This window comes from Cyprinus carpio, chromosome A3, assembly GCF_018340385.1.
Source record: "Cyprinus carpio isolate SPL01 chromosome A3, ASM1834038v1, whole genome shotgun sequence".
NCBI classification, from domain to species: domain Eukaryota; kingdom Metazoa; phylum Chordata; class Actinopteri; order Cypriniformes; family Cyprinidae; genus Cyprinus; species Cyprinus carpio.
The window spans coordinates 20,328,632-20,347,062 of NC_056574.1; the positions used below are offsets into that span (position 1 = coordinate 20,328,632).

Sequence of the window (18,431 nt, forward strand, 5' to 3'; positions counted from 1 at the left end):
GCACATGTAGATTTCAGCCATTCATTTAAACTGTATTAAAAAATTATGACTTTATTGTTTGCAGGCATTCAAATGTAAAAATTTTACAAGACACAGGCATTGAAAAAAAAAAAAACATTGATTACATTGATCTCAACCAAAAGATTAAAAGAGTCCGATTTTGGTAACATTTTTAAGCGTTGATTGTCTAAAAGTGGTTAGCAAGCCAATCCAGTTTGTATCTGATTGAGATCATCACTCCTGCTGAGTCACCATCTTCAACATCCGCAAAGCCATTGGCCCCTGGTCAGATGGGATCTGTGATGATGTAATGGATAGAGATGGTCACATATACTAAAAATAAATACTGAGAAATGCATTTTCCTTTCAGAAACATGAAGCTAAACCACCATAGCTTCTGCAGTTAAAGCCAAGCTAAAACTACCTAAATATGACAACACTGAATATAATATTTTACACACATTAAAATTACTTTAACAAGTGCAAAAAACAATATTGAGTACCATATGTCCAGCTTTGAGGATCCAGTAGAAGGCAAAGTTCTTGTAGGTCTTGTAGAAAGCTCCAGTCTGGCTCTCGGTTTGTGGGTCTTCCAGTGCTGTCCATTTCATTTTGTTGAAGTATTGGAGTCCGTCCCATTTCAGCCGTTTCACCCAAATCTCCTGACCTGCTCACAAATAAACACAAATCAATCATTGCGCAGCAGTGCAGAAACACTATCTTGACAACACCCAATCATAATGCTCTTCCTAAATATCAAACTGATGAGTAAAATGGATTATAAAATGCTTATTGACTTACAACACCCAGGTGATCTGATCTGTGGTCAGCTGCAGCACATTACTAATCACACCTGCCATTAAAAGCCATTGTGTATGACCACTTGCGATCAGATTTAATGGACAGGATGCTCTCTGGTTTCATGACTACATAAATCAGTGTATAGCAAGTAGACAGACTTGACTTGTTAAGTTTTGGCACTACAGGTGATAAAATGGTGACACAAGTGTAAATGGCCCAAGCGCTAGTCTAAAATGTGTTGGTTAAGAATCGCCATTCTGAAGTGTTTCCTAATGGTTGTCCTCACCCACTGTGTCCACTATAAGATCCAGCTGGCCATTGTAGACTGTGACATTGGCCCCTGCAGCCAAAAGCTGATCTACAATGTCCACCACAGGCTTCATGAAATCTCCTGCCATGCTTTCAAACACTGCCTCAGCTTGTCCTGAAGAAACAGAAGAACACTTGTAAGAATCATTATTTTGTAAAAATTTTTTTAACACAAATACCTCTGTAAATCATAAAAAGAATAATGACCTCCCCATGTGACATTCTTTGGTATGACACCAAGCTTCTGTCTGATTGGCCCGTTCATCAACTCTGAAAGGGACTGACGGTGCAAAGGGTGAATGTGGCGACGCTTCAGTGAGGCTGTAAAAAAAAAAAATGACAAAATGATGACCAAAAGGTTTTCATTTATGTAATAAATGAAGCTGTGCATGTTGAATTTCTCACAGAGAAATCCACTGGTTTGATCTGAACTGGTCTTCATCTCGTCAGAGTTTTGAGTGAGGATGTTATAGAAGTTCACATTATTTGTGTTCTGTAACAGAACAAGTTGAGTAACTCAATGAAGCACACAATATGTTAGATCTCATTTCTTTAAATAAACAATGCACTAAGGCCTCTACTACTGGTGCTCAACTCACCTGTTCCACTACATTCTCTGTGATGGACCACATGTCAGTGGCTTTTCGGTACTGGCCCTGTTTCACTGCCTCCAGCACCGCGTTTGCTGCTTTAGTCACCTCGTCCAGTCCATTGTCATCCAACAGAGACTACAGCGCATACACACATCAGCTGCATTAAACCCTCTGATCAACAGGTGTCTGATGACATAAATCTCATTATACACTATCGTTCAAAAGTTTGTAAATTTGAATTTAATACTTTTATTCAGCAAGGATGCATTAAATTGATTAAGAGTGAAGACATTTTAAATGTTACAAAATATTTCTGTTTAAAATAAATGTTTTATTCATCAAAAAATCCTGAAACAAAATGTATCATAGTTTCCACAAAAGTATTTAACAGCACGACAGTTTTCAACATCAATAATAAGAAATGTTTCTTGAGCATCAAATCAATATATTAGAATAATTTCTGAAGGAGCATGTGACACTGAAAACTAGAGTAATGATGCTGAAAATACAGCTTTGCCATCAAAGGAATAAATTATATTTTAAAATATATTAGAATAGAAAACAGTGTTTTTACTGTATTTTAGATCAAACAAATGCAGACTTGGTGAGCATAAGAGACTTCTTTCAAAAACTTTTGATTGTTAGTTTATTGTTGCTATGATCATGCTTAATCTCTCTGAAAGGAGGAGGAGGTGTTATAATGAATTACTCACTGTGCTGTAAAGATAAGGACCCCAAGTCATGACCGAGTCTACGTGAAAAAAGAATAAGCAATCAGATGTTTAGAGTGCCTGTATCATAATGCATTACACCTGGTTTATGCAGTCATGCGAGTCAGGACTAAACATGATGAACGTGCATAATGAACAGTAAACTGAGATATGAGAACTTCAATAAGAAAGACAAATATATCTGTAAATATAATTTACAGACCTATAGGAGAGATCCAGGAGTCTCCCAAAGCCACCCCAGCAAAGTTGCATTTAATTGAACCAGCTTGAACTGCCTAAGAGAGGAAATAAATATTTAGTGCAGATTATTTATTTGATTTGAGGTGTGTTCAGCTAATAGAAACTAGTAAAAACTAGTGTTCTAAACTGATGCCAGATTTACTTTTGCAGAAGTAGGAACTATTGTGACTCTTACACTTTTAGATGAAATCAGCAAGCGCATGAATTTTTTAGTCTTGTGAGTGTGTTACTACAGAATTGCCTCTCATGAAGCCTAAATTGAGAACAATTATATCAGTACCTTTGTGAGTTCGAGGGAAATAGCTGCTGCCATTTTGCCTCCATAGGACTCAGAAAATATAAAGAAGGGAATACTCTGTTGGGGAGAAAAAATATTTAAGATACTATGACAATGTGAAAGGTACATTAAGTTCAATCTGGTAGGCATTTTTGTTTTGCTTACCTGAAACTCTGTCTTTAGAGAGAAAAAGCTCTTGAGGAGGACCATCATGTCTGATGCTACCATCGCAACGTCCTTGGCGAGGGCATCTTCAGTGTCTGTGTAACTGTATCCGGTGCCCACTGGGTTATCCACAAATAGCACACTGGCAGCACGCACCTGCATAGACACCCATATTTTTGGGTGAATAATAAATTACTCAAGTAATAAATTCACAAATTCCTTAAAAAAACAGAAGAAAAAATATATTTAACATGTATATTAAAAAGTTATTTATACAAAAACAATGAATCAAAACAGACAATAAAATATTCCTTATTTCCCAAAATAAACTACTTTAATCAATACTGCGGATATGAAAGTCAAGAAAATATTACTTTACATACCCAAGACGTTCCCCGTGGCTTAAGGTCTCTATCAAGAGGTCCAATTTCCTCAAAATTGCCAAATCCACAGCTAGATCCGCCAGGACCTCCCTAAAATAAAGAGCATGAGCAACCTTAGATGTACTTCAGAAAAGAGAGGGAAAAATCAGGATGGACAAACAGAAAAAGGTATAACAGCAATGTAAATTCTAACTGTACAAAGCTTCCAGTGAGATTATGATCTGGAGAAAGATATGGAGAAGACAGATGACCGGTCACACTGGTCAGATCATGAGTGACAAACCTGCAGCCACATAACCAGAGGCAGATCTTTATAACTGGCGCTGGAGCTATTGGCGTAGTACAGCCACCAGAACATATGAGCTCCTTCACGGACATCTACATATCCCCATGACTCTTTGGCTTGAACTGGAACACAGCTACCTGTTTTTTAATAAGAAGAACAAATGTTTAGGGTGCAAATGCAGCCAGATCCGGCACTTTTCATTCTGGGACCTTCTGAACACATACATCCATTATCAGGAGCACAACACAAACTGTTTGCATACAGTTTAATAACAGCCAAGAAGTTACTACTGTTGTTCTGGAAGAAAAAGGAGGCCCTATACTCAAATTATGGCTTGGAGAGATTATTTCTACTTTACATTTGGAATGAATTAGATACTGTTTGAAGGGCAAATTTGAGCAGTTTGACAAAATCTTGATGGAAACCCTATGGACTAATGCATCATTTGTTAATGTAATGTTTTAATATTTCTTCATCATACTGTACAATTTCATGTAAACAGGTCTGGTAAGGGATGGTTTGTGATGCATGTTTTTTTCTCTCTTTTCTAATTTTGATTGTATTAAATTCACAGTTAAAAGAGAAGAAATATGTAAGATTGCAAATCAATCTTCAAAATCTTAGTCTTTCAATAAAACTTTTGACAAAAAAAAGGTACATTGCATTCTTTCAATCTCATATACAGTATATATATATATATATATATATATATATATATATATATATATATATATATATATATATATATATATATATATATATAGTACAACATAACAGTAACAGTTTAAGGTTCATTCTGGGTCGTGCATGACGAAAACTGGGAAAAGTAGTAAGCTGTGGTGCAGTATTCAATTCAAGGTTTTTTTTTTTTTTTTATTGAGAACCAAACATTTTGTACAACTACGATAACCGAACATGGCAGGTTTACAGGAAAAAAATATTAAAACGTTGCATAGTCCGTATTGCTCTCAAGTTTGTACTTTTAGATCAGTGTTTTAGATATTGTTTCTACTGTTTTTGAGTCAATAAAAGGAACCGACTCAAATGAGCCATTCGTTCTGTTACATGCACGTTCGAAAACCGTTAACGGAACCTGTTTACCATTCGGCTCTCATTATTTTAATTCGGTTCTCGGTTCACAACCTTCATCTGGGTCGATTAACAGGAGACAAATAAAACAACGGACATATTTCGCTTTCTGTCTAAAGTTACAGAACATATCAGTATATCTTCTCTTGTTGCAATTACACTCCGAAGACCTATAAAAAGTGTGACTGAGCCTGAAAAGTTACACGTAATGATTACAAATTTCCAAATTGTGACATTCAGCACATAAATACTCCATACCTTTATAAAAGCTCACAGTAACCAGCAGCAGAGCCAGCATGCCAGTCCACGAGCGCACCATTATTACCGCTCTCGCTCTCGCTCTCGCTCTCTCATATGGGCTGTGTTCGGACCCCGGCTTAAGTACTCAAACCCAATCCTCCGCGAGGGACAGCTCTGTCTCATATGACTTCAGTCATGTGACGAACAAGGAAGTAAACAGCAGCTATTCTCTTCCACACCAATAGAGAGCAGCAGAGTGTGTGACAGCGTGACTGAAGCCCCCTTTTAAAACAGTGAGCGCCTCCATCGTGCTCATTGATACACTGCTCAGGCATGGCCAGCTCCAGTCTCAATTCTATCAGGGTTAGATTGTACTTTGATTATCCTCCTCCCGCGACACCTGAATGTCGGATGTGTTGGTTGCTGGTGGACTTAAACAAATGCCGCGTTGTCGCAGATCTTTCCAGCATCATAAAAGAAAAGCTCGGCTACAGCCGTAGGACAATTTTAGACTTGTTTATTGAGGATTGCTACCTGCCTTCCACGGAAAGTATTTATATAGTTCGTGATAATGACGGTATAAGGTAAGAGCTGTATTTACAATGATGTGGTGAACGTTTATGCTGGTTTAAATGAGTTTAATATTGATAAGTGTTTATTTATCATGCCTATTGACAGGGTGAAGGTATCCAGTCCTGTTTATATTAATGGAGCAGAGGCTTACCAGAGCTCTGAAGCACAAAACTCAAAGACCAAGAAAAGAGGGAGAGAGGATGAGACGCAGATCTGTGAAGGTCTAAGTAAAAAAAAGAAGCATGCAGATGCGCAAATCAATGATTCTGCACCAGTAGAAGATGCCAAAAAGAAGAAGAAAAAGAAGAAGAAAGAGGTGAAAGAGTCAGCCACCCCTCAAAAGATCATTGAAACCCCCTCTTCTACTAAAAACAACAGAAAAAGCACTTTTGCTGTCCCTGCCAGTGACAAAACAACTCGTAGAAAGACTCGGCAACCAACGTCAAGTTCTTCGGACAGCAGTGAGGACGAGTCTCACAATAAGGCCCCTCCACCAAAACCTAAACCCAAACAGAATGACGCTGCCAGAAAGCCACGGAAAGAAAGCTCATCATCGGATTCATCGTCTTTAGATGACACAGAGAAACCCAAAAGCAACATTCCTGCACAACCACTACCTGTTACTCCTAAACTATCTAGCACAACCTCAAAACCTCCGCTACAGACCCCACAACGTAGAGAGAGCCCCACAGATTCCTCTTCATCCTCCTCCTCCTCATCGTCACCCAGCAAAGTCAAACCTACAGCTAAGAAATCACAAGTAGCAACTCAGCCCTCCTCAAGTACAATTCAGTCTGTCTCGTCTTCTGTGTCTAAAGAGCCCCAGGATAAGGCAGAGAGCTCAGACTCTGAGGCCAGTGAAATAGAGCTTGTGATTAAGAAGCCAAACCTGCAAGGAATGGGATTGAAAATTGCTGGTGTGAGCCCCGGTGTTAGCGAGGCAGCAGGCCGGGACAGGGGACACACAAGAGGTCAGGAGAGAGGCAGAAGTCGAGGGGCGAACCGAGGCAGTGGGAGAGGAGGTTTTGGTAGGGCCAGGGGAACACCGTGGAAACAAGACTTTCACTTCAGCTATGAAAATGGCGAGCGGCAGAAACAGAACGATTCTCTGACTAATGAAAGTTTTATTCTGCAGGTGAGATGAATCTGAAGATGTGGTTTATAAGAAGTTACTGTTGCCCAAATTGTTGTAGAAGAACTGCCAGAGAAATGGCCTCTAAATCTAGGGTTTTCAACCAGGGAGCTGTAGATAAGACATAGTAATCATAAACCATTTAATTTTTAAGACTTTCTTGAAATTTGTTTGCTTATCAGGTCATTATGTAATGTTTATCAGTGTTTTTTTTTGTTTACGTAAAAAGCTAGATGTTCTCAGAAACATTTTTTTTTTAATATAATATAAATTATTTATTAATATAATAAAACATTTTGTAAAAAGAAACACTGATTAAAATCTAGCTTCTTTATGCTGGTCAGTAAAGGTTGAAAACCCTTGTTCTTGATAAAACATCTTCATAATTTCTGTCATACGTCTAGACCTGGACAACATTTTCATCTAATAGGTCTTAGTATTATGCTTTTCCTTCTATCGTTTTTTAAAATTAAGTCATTTGTATTTATTAATTAATAATATTTATTATAGATAATAAATAAGTTTTAATTTTTTTATTGACACTTTAATCACTAACCATGCAGTTCATGTTGTGTGTTCTTGTAGAATCCACCTGAAATAACTCCCAAACGGGACTACGCAGCTTTACCCTTGCTGGCAGCTCCCCCTGCAGTGGGCCAAAAAATTGCCTTTAAGGTACAATGTGATATGATGAATGATAATAGATACACTTCAGTTTTTTTATATATATCTTGGTAGGTTCAGTGACCACATCTGAGTTGTCTGTGATGAGTTTTCATGTATCTCTCCTGTCTTAAAGCTTTTGGAGCTGACCGAGAACTACACACCGGAGGTGTCTGATTATAAAGTAAGCCATTATACACGTCTTTAATGTAAATTGTGTTGTGTGTAATGTAAACGATGTTGTGTTAAAAACAGTTTGCTGTTGTTATTTAGGAAGGGAAGATTATTGCATTCAATCCTCAAACAAAAGTGATGGAGCTTGAACTGCTCTCTCAACCTCAAGGTACCACCAAAATGTTATGTGTTTTTTTTTTTTTTGGTATTGCCACTGTTTCAGTTATATAAATTTGACGCCTGGATGTACAGCTGCTTTGTTACACACTAGATTGGACTCTTCTTTCTGCAGCGATACTTTATTTTATTATGTGTCTTTTAGCTCCAGCTGAACCTGGCAAGTTTGATCTGGTGTATGAGAACGCTGATGGATCCGAGAGAGTGGAGTATGCGGTCACACATGGATCACAGGTACTTCATGTTCTCTTAAAGAAATAGTCATCCAGAAATGAACGTTTTCTTAAAATGTACTCACCCTCGGGTCATTCAAGATGTAGATGTTTATTTCTTCATTCCATGAAACAGATTTGGAGAAATTTAGCATTACATCATTTGCTCACCAATGGATCCTCTTTAGTGAATGGGTGCCGTCAGAATGAGTCCAAACAGCTGATGAAAAATCACAATAATCCACATGACTCCAGTTAATCTTTTCTGAAGCAACAAGCTGTGTTTGTAAGAAACAAATCCATCATTAAGACATTTTCAACTTTAAACTGCTGCTTCAGGCTTAAATATGAGTGTTATATCTCTAATATTGTGTCTCCAGTGAAAGTATTGTCTCTTCTAAATCAGGGGAGAAATATGCACGCATGGTTCTCAAGCGAAAACACTTCAGTGTAAGAGGACAATAGGGAGTGGACTTTTTTTACTGGAGAAAGCGTCATTATAGATTATGGACTCGTTTTTTGGACAGAAGTGACTGTTTAAAACGTGTTAATGATTGTTTAAAACAAACAGCTTTTTTTTTTTTTTTGCTTATGGACTGGAATTATTATTGTGAAGTTTTTATCAGCTGTTTGGAGTCTCATTGTGATGGCACCCATTCACTGCAGAGGATCTGCTGGTGAGCAAATGATGGAATGCTACAGTTCTCCAAATCTGTTCCAGTGAAGAAACAAACTCCTCTACATCTTGGAAGGCCTGAGGGTTGAGTACATGGTCAGGAATTTTCATTTCTGGTTGAACTATTCCTTTAAATGTTACATAATAAAACACATCATGTTCACACCCACATCACATGGATTTTAGAATGGCTATAACATTGAATTGACCAATCAGAATTCAGGGACAGATCTATCTATTTATTAAAAAGTTTTTACTATGGATACATATGAACTGCTCAGGGGTCCTACTTAACAAAGGCAAATGTACTTGGTGGCATTAAGTGAGTATGTGATTAATATGAGTTATATAACACACATAGACTAACAAGATTACATTTTGCCATTACCTTCAGTGGTGGGGAGATGTTTTAGATATCAGCAAGACTTGTAGTAAGAAATTGCTTGTAGTAAGAAGAGTGTTTGTGACTAATTATTTCTCAGACTCATGTCATATTTTAAATTCAGATTAAGGATCCTAATTACAAAACTTGCTAGGGAAACACACTTGACACGAGTTTCAAAGGGGTATAAAAGTGCGTACTCCATGTTGAACACATGCAGTGTCCTAACAGTGCTGTTGCAAGCACTGTATGGCAAAGCTCTAAACCCTCTTTTGTAGTTTGGATTGAAACCCCGTCCCCCAATCCAACACAGAGGTTGCCTTCTGATTATCCCTTTTAATTGTTGAAGTGAATAAGGGCAGTTATTCGTACAAGTTTTTGCTGTGGTAGGCTAAAACAAGCCTTTCTCTGATGTCTTTCCTGCAGCTGACTGAGCGCTGGGATTCTCTTCTGGAGCCCCGGCTCATTCTGGAGAATGTTGGATGATGGTCACACGAAGCTTGTTACCTGAGCCTGACCTATACGGACAACCTTTTTATTTTAATGCTGTTTTGTTGAAACAGCTAATTTCCATACAATTGTATTAACTTTTATTTTATTCCCAATGTCAATTCAATAAATAGTTTGGTTTTTTTATATGGGAGTATGGGTGATTGATTTATTATCAGTGTCTGTTTATACAGTGAGTGCAAATAGCCAACATTATTGGCAAAACTAGAGGTTAGCTTTAGTTGTAGTTTTTACATGTGTGATTATCACTTGTCAGCATTTGCACTTAGTGTAAACAGTATTATTTTTGTTGCTTTTGATAAGTAAATTTACTCTGCAGGAGCGTTTTCTTTTAGGATCATCGGTAGGTAAAAGCAAAGGTTGTTATATACAGAGAAATTGTATTACAGTTTTAACTAGAATGTAAAGTTAGTGAACTAACTTTGATGTTGGCTTGGCCTTGGGCCAAAAGAGCCACTGTACTTGTGTGTCCAACCTTCTTGAGCTGCCTTGGTCGAAAAAAAAAAAAACTTCCAACCAGTATTTTTCTATGAACCCTTGCTGTTTTCTGTTCCAATAAAAAGCCTAGGCTATGACAACAGCTTCAACAGGTTTGGCTAGCTGCATGCGAAATAAGTCATGCCTTTTTTTTCCCCTGTTTGCTATTTCTCAGTCCTCTAACTGAAGTGTTGTAGGCAACAACACAGAAGGTAAAAGAAACAATGTGAAAATATATATGAAAATAGATAAGTAATATAGTTTCCTTTCATCACTTTATGTGTGATAACTTGAGAAATATGTTGTCAATACTATTAAAATAAGAAAAAAGTAATGGTACTTAGTAGATTACAGTTTTTGCATAAATACTATATTGGGCTTTATTAAAGTTTATGAAATAGAATGCATGTATATGCATTTTTTTATTTATGCACATAAATGAAACATTTTAAAATCTTTGAACAGATATTGAAGTATTTGCTATCCTGTGGCGCCATCGTGTAGATAACATTAGCATTGTGGCCTTCATTTCTGAACAACATTATGAAAGGGGCCAATATTTTTTTGAATGATTACAAATGTTTAATGATTAGTTCACTGATAATATAATATAGAATTTACTGATTCTGTAGCTTATTTCATGCTTTAAGAGTTTATTTTTCAACTTACATTTTCAAGCAGTGATGAATGATAACTATGTGAGTTGATAAATTATTTTTTTGCAATTATAATACATAAACTATATAATGATGACAAAATTACAACAGTTATTTTTTTTCATAATATTTATTATTGACAATACAAAATATAGACATATATAAAAAAAAAGCAGCCAAGATGAATGATTGTCTGTTTTTTTTTTTATAGATTAAAATTGAAGACAGAAAGCAGCTGGTAAATGCAGTCACTTTAATATTCAAATCCAGTATCATAATCCATTTCCGATTTATTTTTCTACAGTTTATATTCATGTGGCTGTTTTCGTCTATATTCGCCAAGCTATTATGTATTTTGAAATACTCTTTTATGTGATTTGTCCGTTTTTGCACCGAAAAGATAGAATCAGCGTCCTCTGTAACTCGAGAGATCGATGCAATGTCTTTTTCTGCCTTAAGACAAAAAAAAATATCTCACCAGCACTCATTTTAATCTCTATAATATATTCTTCTAATTGTTTTGTACTGATTCGCTGGAGTGTTTTAATGTAAAAGGCTATAGTTTCAGTATGTAGACCTTTTTCCCCATGCCAGTGTTGAAGTCTCGAGCCGTCAGAGAGTCTGCTGCAAATCATTCAATTTTACAATTTACCAGCTCACAATAATCTGAATTTAGCCGTTGGTGTGTTCTAATGGGTGGATTGTGTGCAATCGCTGTAATATTTTATTTTTAAAAGGTCTTAAACAGGAATAAACTCGTTTGTTGTGAGGTCTTTGTGAAGCCGCGCGGTCTCGCGTTGTCAAAATAGATGACGCAAATCCTTCATTTTCCACACTTCCACAGCTGAAAAACACCAACTTTTAGCTCTTGGTTTCTTCTAATGGGTCGAGTGTGTGCAATCGCTGTAATATTTTTATTTTTAAAAGGTCTTAAACAGGAATGAACTCGTTTGTTGTGAGGTCGTTGTGGAGCCGCGAGGTCTCGCGTTGTCAAAATAGATGACGCAAAATCCTTCATTTTCCACACTTCAACAGCTGAAAAACACCCCTCTTTTACCTCTTGGTTTGTTCTCTAATGGGTGGATTGTGTGCAATCGCTGTAATATTTTATTTTTTAAAAGGTCTTAAAAAACAAGAATAAATTCGTTTCTTGCGAGCTCGTTGTGTCATTGCACGAGAAGCCGCGCCGTCTCGCGCTGTCAAAAGAGCTGACGCAAATCGTTCATTTTCAAACTTCAACAGCTGAAAAACACCCACTTTTAGCTCTTGGTTTGTTCTAATGGGTGGATTGTGTGCAATCGCTTTAATATTTTATTTTTAAAAGGTCTTAAACAAGAATAAATTTGTTTCTTGCGAGCTCGTTGTGTCATTGCACGAGAAGCCGCGCCGTCTCGCGCTGTCAAAAGAGCTGACGCAAAATCGTTCATTTTCAAACTTCAACAGCTGAAAAACACCCACTTTTAGCTCTTGGTTTGTTCTAATGGGTGGATTGTGTGCAATCGCTGTAATATTTTATTTTTATAAGGTCTTAAACAAGAATAAATTCGTTTCTTGTGAGCTCGTTGTGTCATTGCACGAGAAGCCGCGCCGTCTCGCGCTGTCAAAAGAGCTGACGCAAATCGTTCATTTTCAAACTTCAGCAGCTGAAAAACACCCACTTTTAGCTCTTGGTTTGTTCTAATGGTGGATTGTGTGCAATCGCTGTAATAGTTTTATTTTTATAAGGTCTTAAACAAGAATAAATTCGTTTCTTGTGAGCTTGTAGTGCGAGTGCAGGAGAAGCCGCGCGGGGCTCGCGCTGTCAAAAGAGCTGACGCAAATCGTTCATTGTCAAACTTCAACAGCTGAAAAACACCCTCTTTTAGCTCTTGGTTTGTTCTAATGGGTGGATTGTGTGCAATCGCTGTAATATTTTATTTTTAAAAGGTCTTAAACAAGAATAAATTCGTTTGTTGTGAGCTCGTTGTGTCATTGCACGAGAAGCCGCGCCGTCTCGCGCTGTCAAAAGAGCTGACGCAAATCGTTCATTTTCAAACTTCAACAGCTCAAAAACACCCTCTTTTAGCTCTTGGTTTGTTCTAATGGGTGGATTGTGTGCAATCGCTGTAATATTTTTATTTTTAAAAGGTCTTAAACAAGAATAAATTCGTTTGTTGTGAGCCCGCTGTGAGACCACTCGCTGAACGGAGCGGTGAATTCTCTCTCGTCTTTCTCTCTCTTTTGTGGCCAGATATACATTTTTAATAAGCCCTGACCCCTGTAATATTCAAGTATGTTGTTTTAGCTTGTCAGAGTGAAATAAATTAATGTATTTATTGTATTTTTAACCGATTTAAACATGAAACTAAGGCAGACTCCTCCCTCAGTCCCGGGAATTGCTCCTCTAGATGCGCAATTTTTCTCAGATAATGGGAGTCTATGGGAGATTTCTGACTTATAAAAATTAATAATAAAAAAATGTAAGTCTGATCAGTATAAAAAGATATAGCATAAAACTACACCCCGGGGCCCAGGTCTCTGCCAAGTTTGGGGCTTGTGGCTTTAAAGCCCTAGGAGGAGTAGCGTTTTATAAATTAATTCTCAGAAGAATAATAATAATAGGAAGTTTAAATAGCATAACAGTATGTTGGCTTGTGCCAAGCCAACATAATTATATATATAAAATCCTTACGTTTCATATGAGATGCTTGATAGGAATAATAATCAAACGAATTGTCTTTTTAGTCTGAAGTATTCAATCCACAATAAAACGCAATTCTGTTGAGTAGCCTAATGAATAATATTCTGAACTGATATTCATCCAGCAGTGCTGACACGGGAACAGACATATTTGATAATCTAGTCACTGTATATCTTTTGTTTTAAACGGGATCAGCTTAAAATGATTAAAAAAATCCAATCTGTGAGTTTCGTTGACACTTATGTCAGCTGCGTCGAACAATCAAAGCGAACTCTAGACGTCCGCGTCATACGTGACGTCTAACCCAGGCTGGCGCGCGCGACCCCCGCAGGCGCGGATGGTTTCTTCCAGCTGAACTGAAGTGATGCTGCTGATGCCAGACTGAGCGCTGAGGACGAGACGATGGCGAGCGCGATCACAGCAGCACAGTCTCTCTAATACAGAGCATTTAACAGCGCCTCGTCACAACGATGGACGGCAACGTCCTCCCCGACCAAGAACAGCTGCTGGTCTTCCTGAAGAAGCTCAAAGAAGTGTTCGACGTGTGCGACGAGGATGCTGACGGATATATTCGTGTTGAGCACTTCGTGGACCTCGGTCTACAGTTCGGCCAAGGAGACGAAGTAAGAATCTCTCTTTATATAATCATTCACTCATTTCCGTAATTCTGCGAGGTTTGTCTTTAAATACTGCAGAGCACTTTTGTATTTTACCCCTAAATCTCTGGGATTAAGTTAACACTTTCTTCAAATTTGTGCAAACAGGTTGGTTTATCCACGTAGATTATTCTCTATAATTGTTGCCGGACGTTAATGTTGCTATAGTTTTATGTAGGATCTTAGCAGTTTAATAATTGCTCTTCTGCCAAGTAACCAAGACAACTGTCTCCTCACTCTCCTTCATCAACTGTGATGTCATCAGGCATCACTTACAGATTCAACTATTCATGTTTATATATATATATATATATATATATATATATATATATATATATATATATATATATATATATATATATATAATATGTAGGCAATATATCACAATATTAATTGCACAATAACCCAGTTAAAATGAGAAAATGGATAGTTGACAGGACATGCAAAACGTACTTAACATGAAGGTAAAATTCATAGAATTAGAGTTTAATCTGTTTATAATTCAAAGAATTCAGAAAATTATTTAATGGAAAATGTAACATTGTATTTTGCGAAATGGGATCATGCACTTGTGTAAACAAGGGCATGGAGAATTCATACCATTTTAGTTTGTTAATCAAAATAACCATTGATTATTATTATTATTTTTTTTTTTACAACTGATTATGATGTTATGTATGTTCTATCATTTATAGAATAGTTGTTGTCTCAAGCAATGCAGAACTGTAGATTTTTACCTTGCATTTCTATCTCTGGTGGTTCGGCTGTGTAGTTCAACGTGTGCTTCTTGACGGACTGCCAATAAATGCTTTTGTCTAGAGATCTGTCTTATGGAGAGCATCTCTCCTCAGTGTGACTAGTCAATATCCACTGCCCTGTGTGAGTATTGCTCCTGCTGAATATCAGATGATGAGTTTGTGTCTTTTGGTTGAAAGTGCGGTTTATTGCATTCACTCAGAAGCTTACTGATAACAACATATAGCTTGTGTCTGTGGACTTCTTCATCAATAAAATAGATTTATTAATGAATGCAGTAGAACTATTTGAAGTGGCAACATAATAGAAACATGATTGACTCCCATAAGGATTTATTTCATGCTGCTTTAAAACGTGCTGTTGCTTTCTCCCTCTCATGGTGACCGTTGAGTTGCTCTGTCAGTTCAGCTTATCTGCTTCCCTGTATTTAGAGCGTGACCAAAACAAACCACATAATGACAGGAATCACAGGTGTTTTGGGTAATCCTCATTATCTTTTTCTCATTTGCAGAGACGCCTATTATTCTTCAGCCCAACTGGGTCAGACTGTGTTTGCCTGTGTAGGCCTTTTTTAGTCACTCGCTCATGTTTTTTTTTATATGAATAACACAGAAGAAGATGGACCCCTGAATGTGCTTTCTCATATCATTAGGCTGGTATGAAGGCTCAATACAAACAGAAATAACGGCTATAAAAATGCTCGTTTCCTTTACTGTCACCATGGCAATCCATATTTAGCAATCTAAGGATGCTGAAAAGAGCTTTCCTTTCAGTTAAAGCAGTCTGCTGTTTAAGATAAGGATGTAGTGCAGGTTGTTTGGGATCTGTAGGTTACATAGACTTAGACAAAGATATCTGGATTTATCAGGGTATTTTGAGATTGAGATTTTGGTGCTCTTGGTTGACCGTATCAGATGTATTTTCTCTACAAGACACAAATTATAGTCATTTTTCTGAACTGTGTGGTGCTGAACCATGTGCAGCCATTTTTGGTTGACGCTTGCTTTTTTATTCAGCTGATTAAGATGCTTAATTGGCTTCCTTTACACATTCAGTTTAATCCATAATGAATTGTGGTGCCTCAAGGCTCTTTGACATTTTTAAAATGACTCTCTGTAGTCTCAGTGGACGGCAGTAATGAAAAACTAAATGAGCAACCTGCCTCAGTTCGCTTTTTCAGGAAATCTTGATGTTGTGCACTGCTTATTTGGCCATAGGTTCATGTACTGCACATCTAGATTATTAATGTGATTATTAAACACACAGATTATCTAATTTGATTTCAGAAATGAAAATCAAATTTCATGTTTTTATAGCGTGTTAGGTCATGTGACCGTTTTGCTTGCTGAACATGTTGAGCAGTATGCACAAATGGGTGATTTTATCTGATTGATAGTGGGCACAAAGGGGAAGGACTCATGAAAAGTCGTCCTTCTAAACCTTACAGATTCAAAAACAACCCAAAATCATTACCACTGCACTAGACAAATGCACAATATTTAGCTGTGTGTAATCACCTCTCAGTTACAGTAAGTGAGCATTATAATATGGAACTGTGCAAAGTACATATTTTCAGATGTTTTAAATGTTAGTTTAAAACATTGTTTGACGTTTTTTATTTTTAAACATTTTGTAAAAGTGTTATGTACATGATGATTTTAAAGTGGTTTTGTATGTTTTTTTTCATGGTATTTTTGTATGTTGTTTAATTATATTTTTAATTAATTTTTTTTGTAAATGTTTATTTTTTTGTGTGTTATTAATGTACACTATGGTTTGGGATTGGTAAAATGCACACCAAATTTAGTGTAGAGGGCAAATAATGAATTTTTAGATATGGAGTAGCGATGGGCTTTCAGCTTGGATTTGTGTTGTGTTTTTGTTCTTTATATATTTACACTACCGCTTCTAAAGTTTGGGGTGTTTTGAAAGAAGTCTCTTGTGCTTACCAAGGCTACTTTTATTTGAGCAAAAATATAGAAAAACTTTATATTGTGAAATATTACAATTTAAAATAACTGTTTTCTATTTTAATATACTGTATTTTGAAATATAACTTATTTCTGTGATGCAAATCTGAATTTTCAGCGTCATTACTCCAGTCTTCAGTGTCACATGATCCTTCACAAATTATTCTTAATATGCTGATTTGCTGCTGATTCTGAAGAAACATTTATTATTATTATCAACAGTTGTGCTGCTTAATATATATTATTATTATTTTTTCTCCAGGATTTTTTGATGAATAGGAAGTTAAAAAGAAAAGCATTTATTTCAAATATAAATTATTTATTTTAGTGGTTTTGTTTTTAATATAAAACATTATGAATGTGTTACTGTCTCTTTTTATTAGATTAATGTGTTCTTGCTGAATAAAAGTATTTATTCCCATAAAAAAAAAAAAAAAAAAAACAAAAAAAAAAAACATTTTGAACGGTAGTGTGCATTATTATTATTTTTATTTTATTGTTTATGTCTATGTAACTGGATCTTTCTATCACAATGGAATACAATTGAATATGCCAAAATAATAATTATAATAATCCTGTTAAAGGACAATGAACAAAATGGCTATAAAATAGTGCTTTTATCATTAGTCAGAAGCAAATGTTTTTGTCCCAGGTTGTACCAGTTGCAGTGATACAGTTGAGTGCTTTGTGCAGAAGGAAGTGATGTAACTGTGTGTGAGAGTGAAGTGCAGTCACAGATGACTGGTCTCTCTGCATGGTGCTAGTCACAGATTCTGACTCACAGTTGTGAGGAGCACTTCATGATAGCAGCTTGAATGTTTGTGATGACTGTCTCTTAGTTTTAGCAGGGCTTCTCGCCAATCCCTCCTCCGTTTCTTTTCTCTAATCCGTTATTTATATTGGTTTTAGAACCATATCTCTAAATGTCATCACCTTCTGTCTATCCCTTCTTCTATTTTCATTATATTATATTCACTATTATCTCATACCCTTTCCTTTTTCTCTTATGGGTCACCTTTTTCTTCACCCTCCATCTAGTCTTCACCTTCATTCCTTATTCCTCGTTCTCATGGCTCCCCTCCCCTTCTCCAGCTCCTCCTCCAGTCCGTTTCCTGATGCTGTATGAGGTTTCTGTGATTGGTATGCATGAAGAGCGTGAGGATGTTTCAGTGCAGAACGTGTGGTGAACATGTGTGTCTGTGCTCTCCATCCCCTCCCACAGCCTGCACTGGAGCGGCCCTGAAGAGCGGTTGCTAACATTGAGACCTTGATACAACGCTCATTATCAACAGCACTGCTTCACAGGGACCCTGACAGAACACACAGTGACAAGATGCGAGGGTCAACAGCATACCACTGAGCTTTAATTGAATCTTTCACAGACATTATATGACCTTTCTAAGCTCAAACCTAGCAGAATGCAAAATTGGAAATAAATATGGTGCTTAATGCTTCACGTGTCTGACTGTGAAGATGAAGATTGATGAAAGACTCTTGCTTGATCAGTGAGTTCAAAGAAACAAAAAGGACATGGAGTGGTGTGAATTTTTTATTTCTGCTGATGTAACCAGTTTTTAGTTATGCAAACTGAACACAACAGCATTAAAGTACATCTTTAAATGG

General features: G+C 36.8%; 3 protein-coding genes across 3 annotated transcripts in view; 2 read left to right on the forward strand and 1 right to left on the reverse strand.

The window, feature by feature from the left end:
- Positions 1-31: 31 nt before the first annotated feature.
- Positions 32-5,288, reverse strand: LOC109045375 (retinoid-inducible serine carboxypeptidase-like). The gene is made up of 13 exons (XM_042722660.1): positions 5,133-5,288; positions 3,783-3,922; positions 3,500-3,589; positions 3,117-3,272; positions 2,955-3,029; positions 2,637-2,709; positions 2,417-2,454; positions 1,710-1,838; positions 1,516-1,603; positions 1,318-1,431; positions 1,088-1,225; positions 504-667; positions 32-297 (listed from the first exon to the last, which is right to left on the reverse strand). Exons 1-13 carry the CDS (start codon positions 5,191-5,193, stop codon positions 235-237), a joined length of 1,329 nt encoding a protein of 442 aa, XP_042578594.1. The 5' UTR covers positions 5,194-5,288; the 3' UTR covers positions 32-234.
- Positions 5,289-5,373: 85 nt separating this feature from the next.
- On the forward strand, positions 5,374-9,739 carry LOC109049971 (coilin-like). Its single transcript, XM_042722649.1, has 7 exons — positions 5,374-5,698; positions 5,793-6,822; positions 7,405-7,494; positions 7,619-7,666; positions 7,756-7,825; positions 7,979-8,067; positions 9,530-9,739. Exons 1-7 carry the CDS (start codon positions 5,448-5,450, stop codon positions 9,587-9,589), a joined length of 1,638 nt encoding a protein of 545 aa, XP_042578583.1. The 5' UTR covers positions 5,374-5,447; the 3' UTR covers positions 9,590-9,739.
- A 4,032-nt stretch (positions 9,740-13,771) lies between these two features.
- The window catches only part of rab11fip4a (RAB11 family interacting protein 4 (class II) a), a 41,376-nt gene continuing 36,716 nt past the window's right edge, over positions 13,772-18,431 (forward strand). Inside the window, exon 1 of the mRNA XM_019067680.2 lies at positions 13,772-14,049. Coding sequence (XP_018923225.1) covers positions 13,897-14,049 — 153 coding nt within the window. The 5' untranslated portion in view covers positions 13,772-13,896. The remainder of the gene's footprint in view (positions 14,050-18,431) is intronic.

Coding starts and splice junctions, on each gene's coding strand:
- LOC109045375 (XM_042722660.1), bottom strand. CDS start 5,193: ATGGTGCGCTCGTGGACTGGCATGCTGGCTCTGCTGCTGGTTACTGTG. Junction 2,455..2,636: donor CTCCTGGATCTCTCCTATAG/GTCTGTAAATTA, acceptor TTTTTCACGTAG/ACTCGGTCATGACTTGGGGT. Junction 1,226..1,317: donor AAAGAATGTCACATGGGGAG/GTCATTATTCTT, acceptor CTGTTTCTTCAG/GACAAGCTGAGGCAGTGTTT.
- LOC109049971 (XM_042722649.1), top strand. CDS start 5,448: ATGGCCAGCTCCAGTCTCAATTCTATCAGGGTTAGATTGTACTTTGAT. Junction 7,495..7,618: donor GCCAAAAAATTGCCTTTAAG/GTACAATGTGAT, acceptor CCTGTCTTAAAG/CTTTTGGAGCTGACCGAGAA. Junction 7,826..7,978: donor ACTGCTCTCTCAACCTCAAG/GTACCACCAAAA, acceptor TGTGTCTTTTAG/CTCCAGCTGAACCTGGCAAG.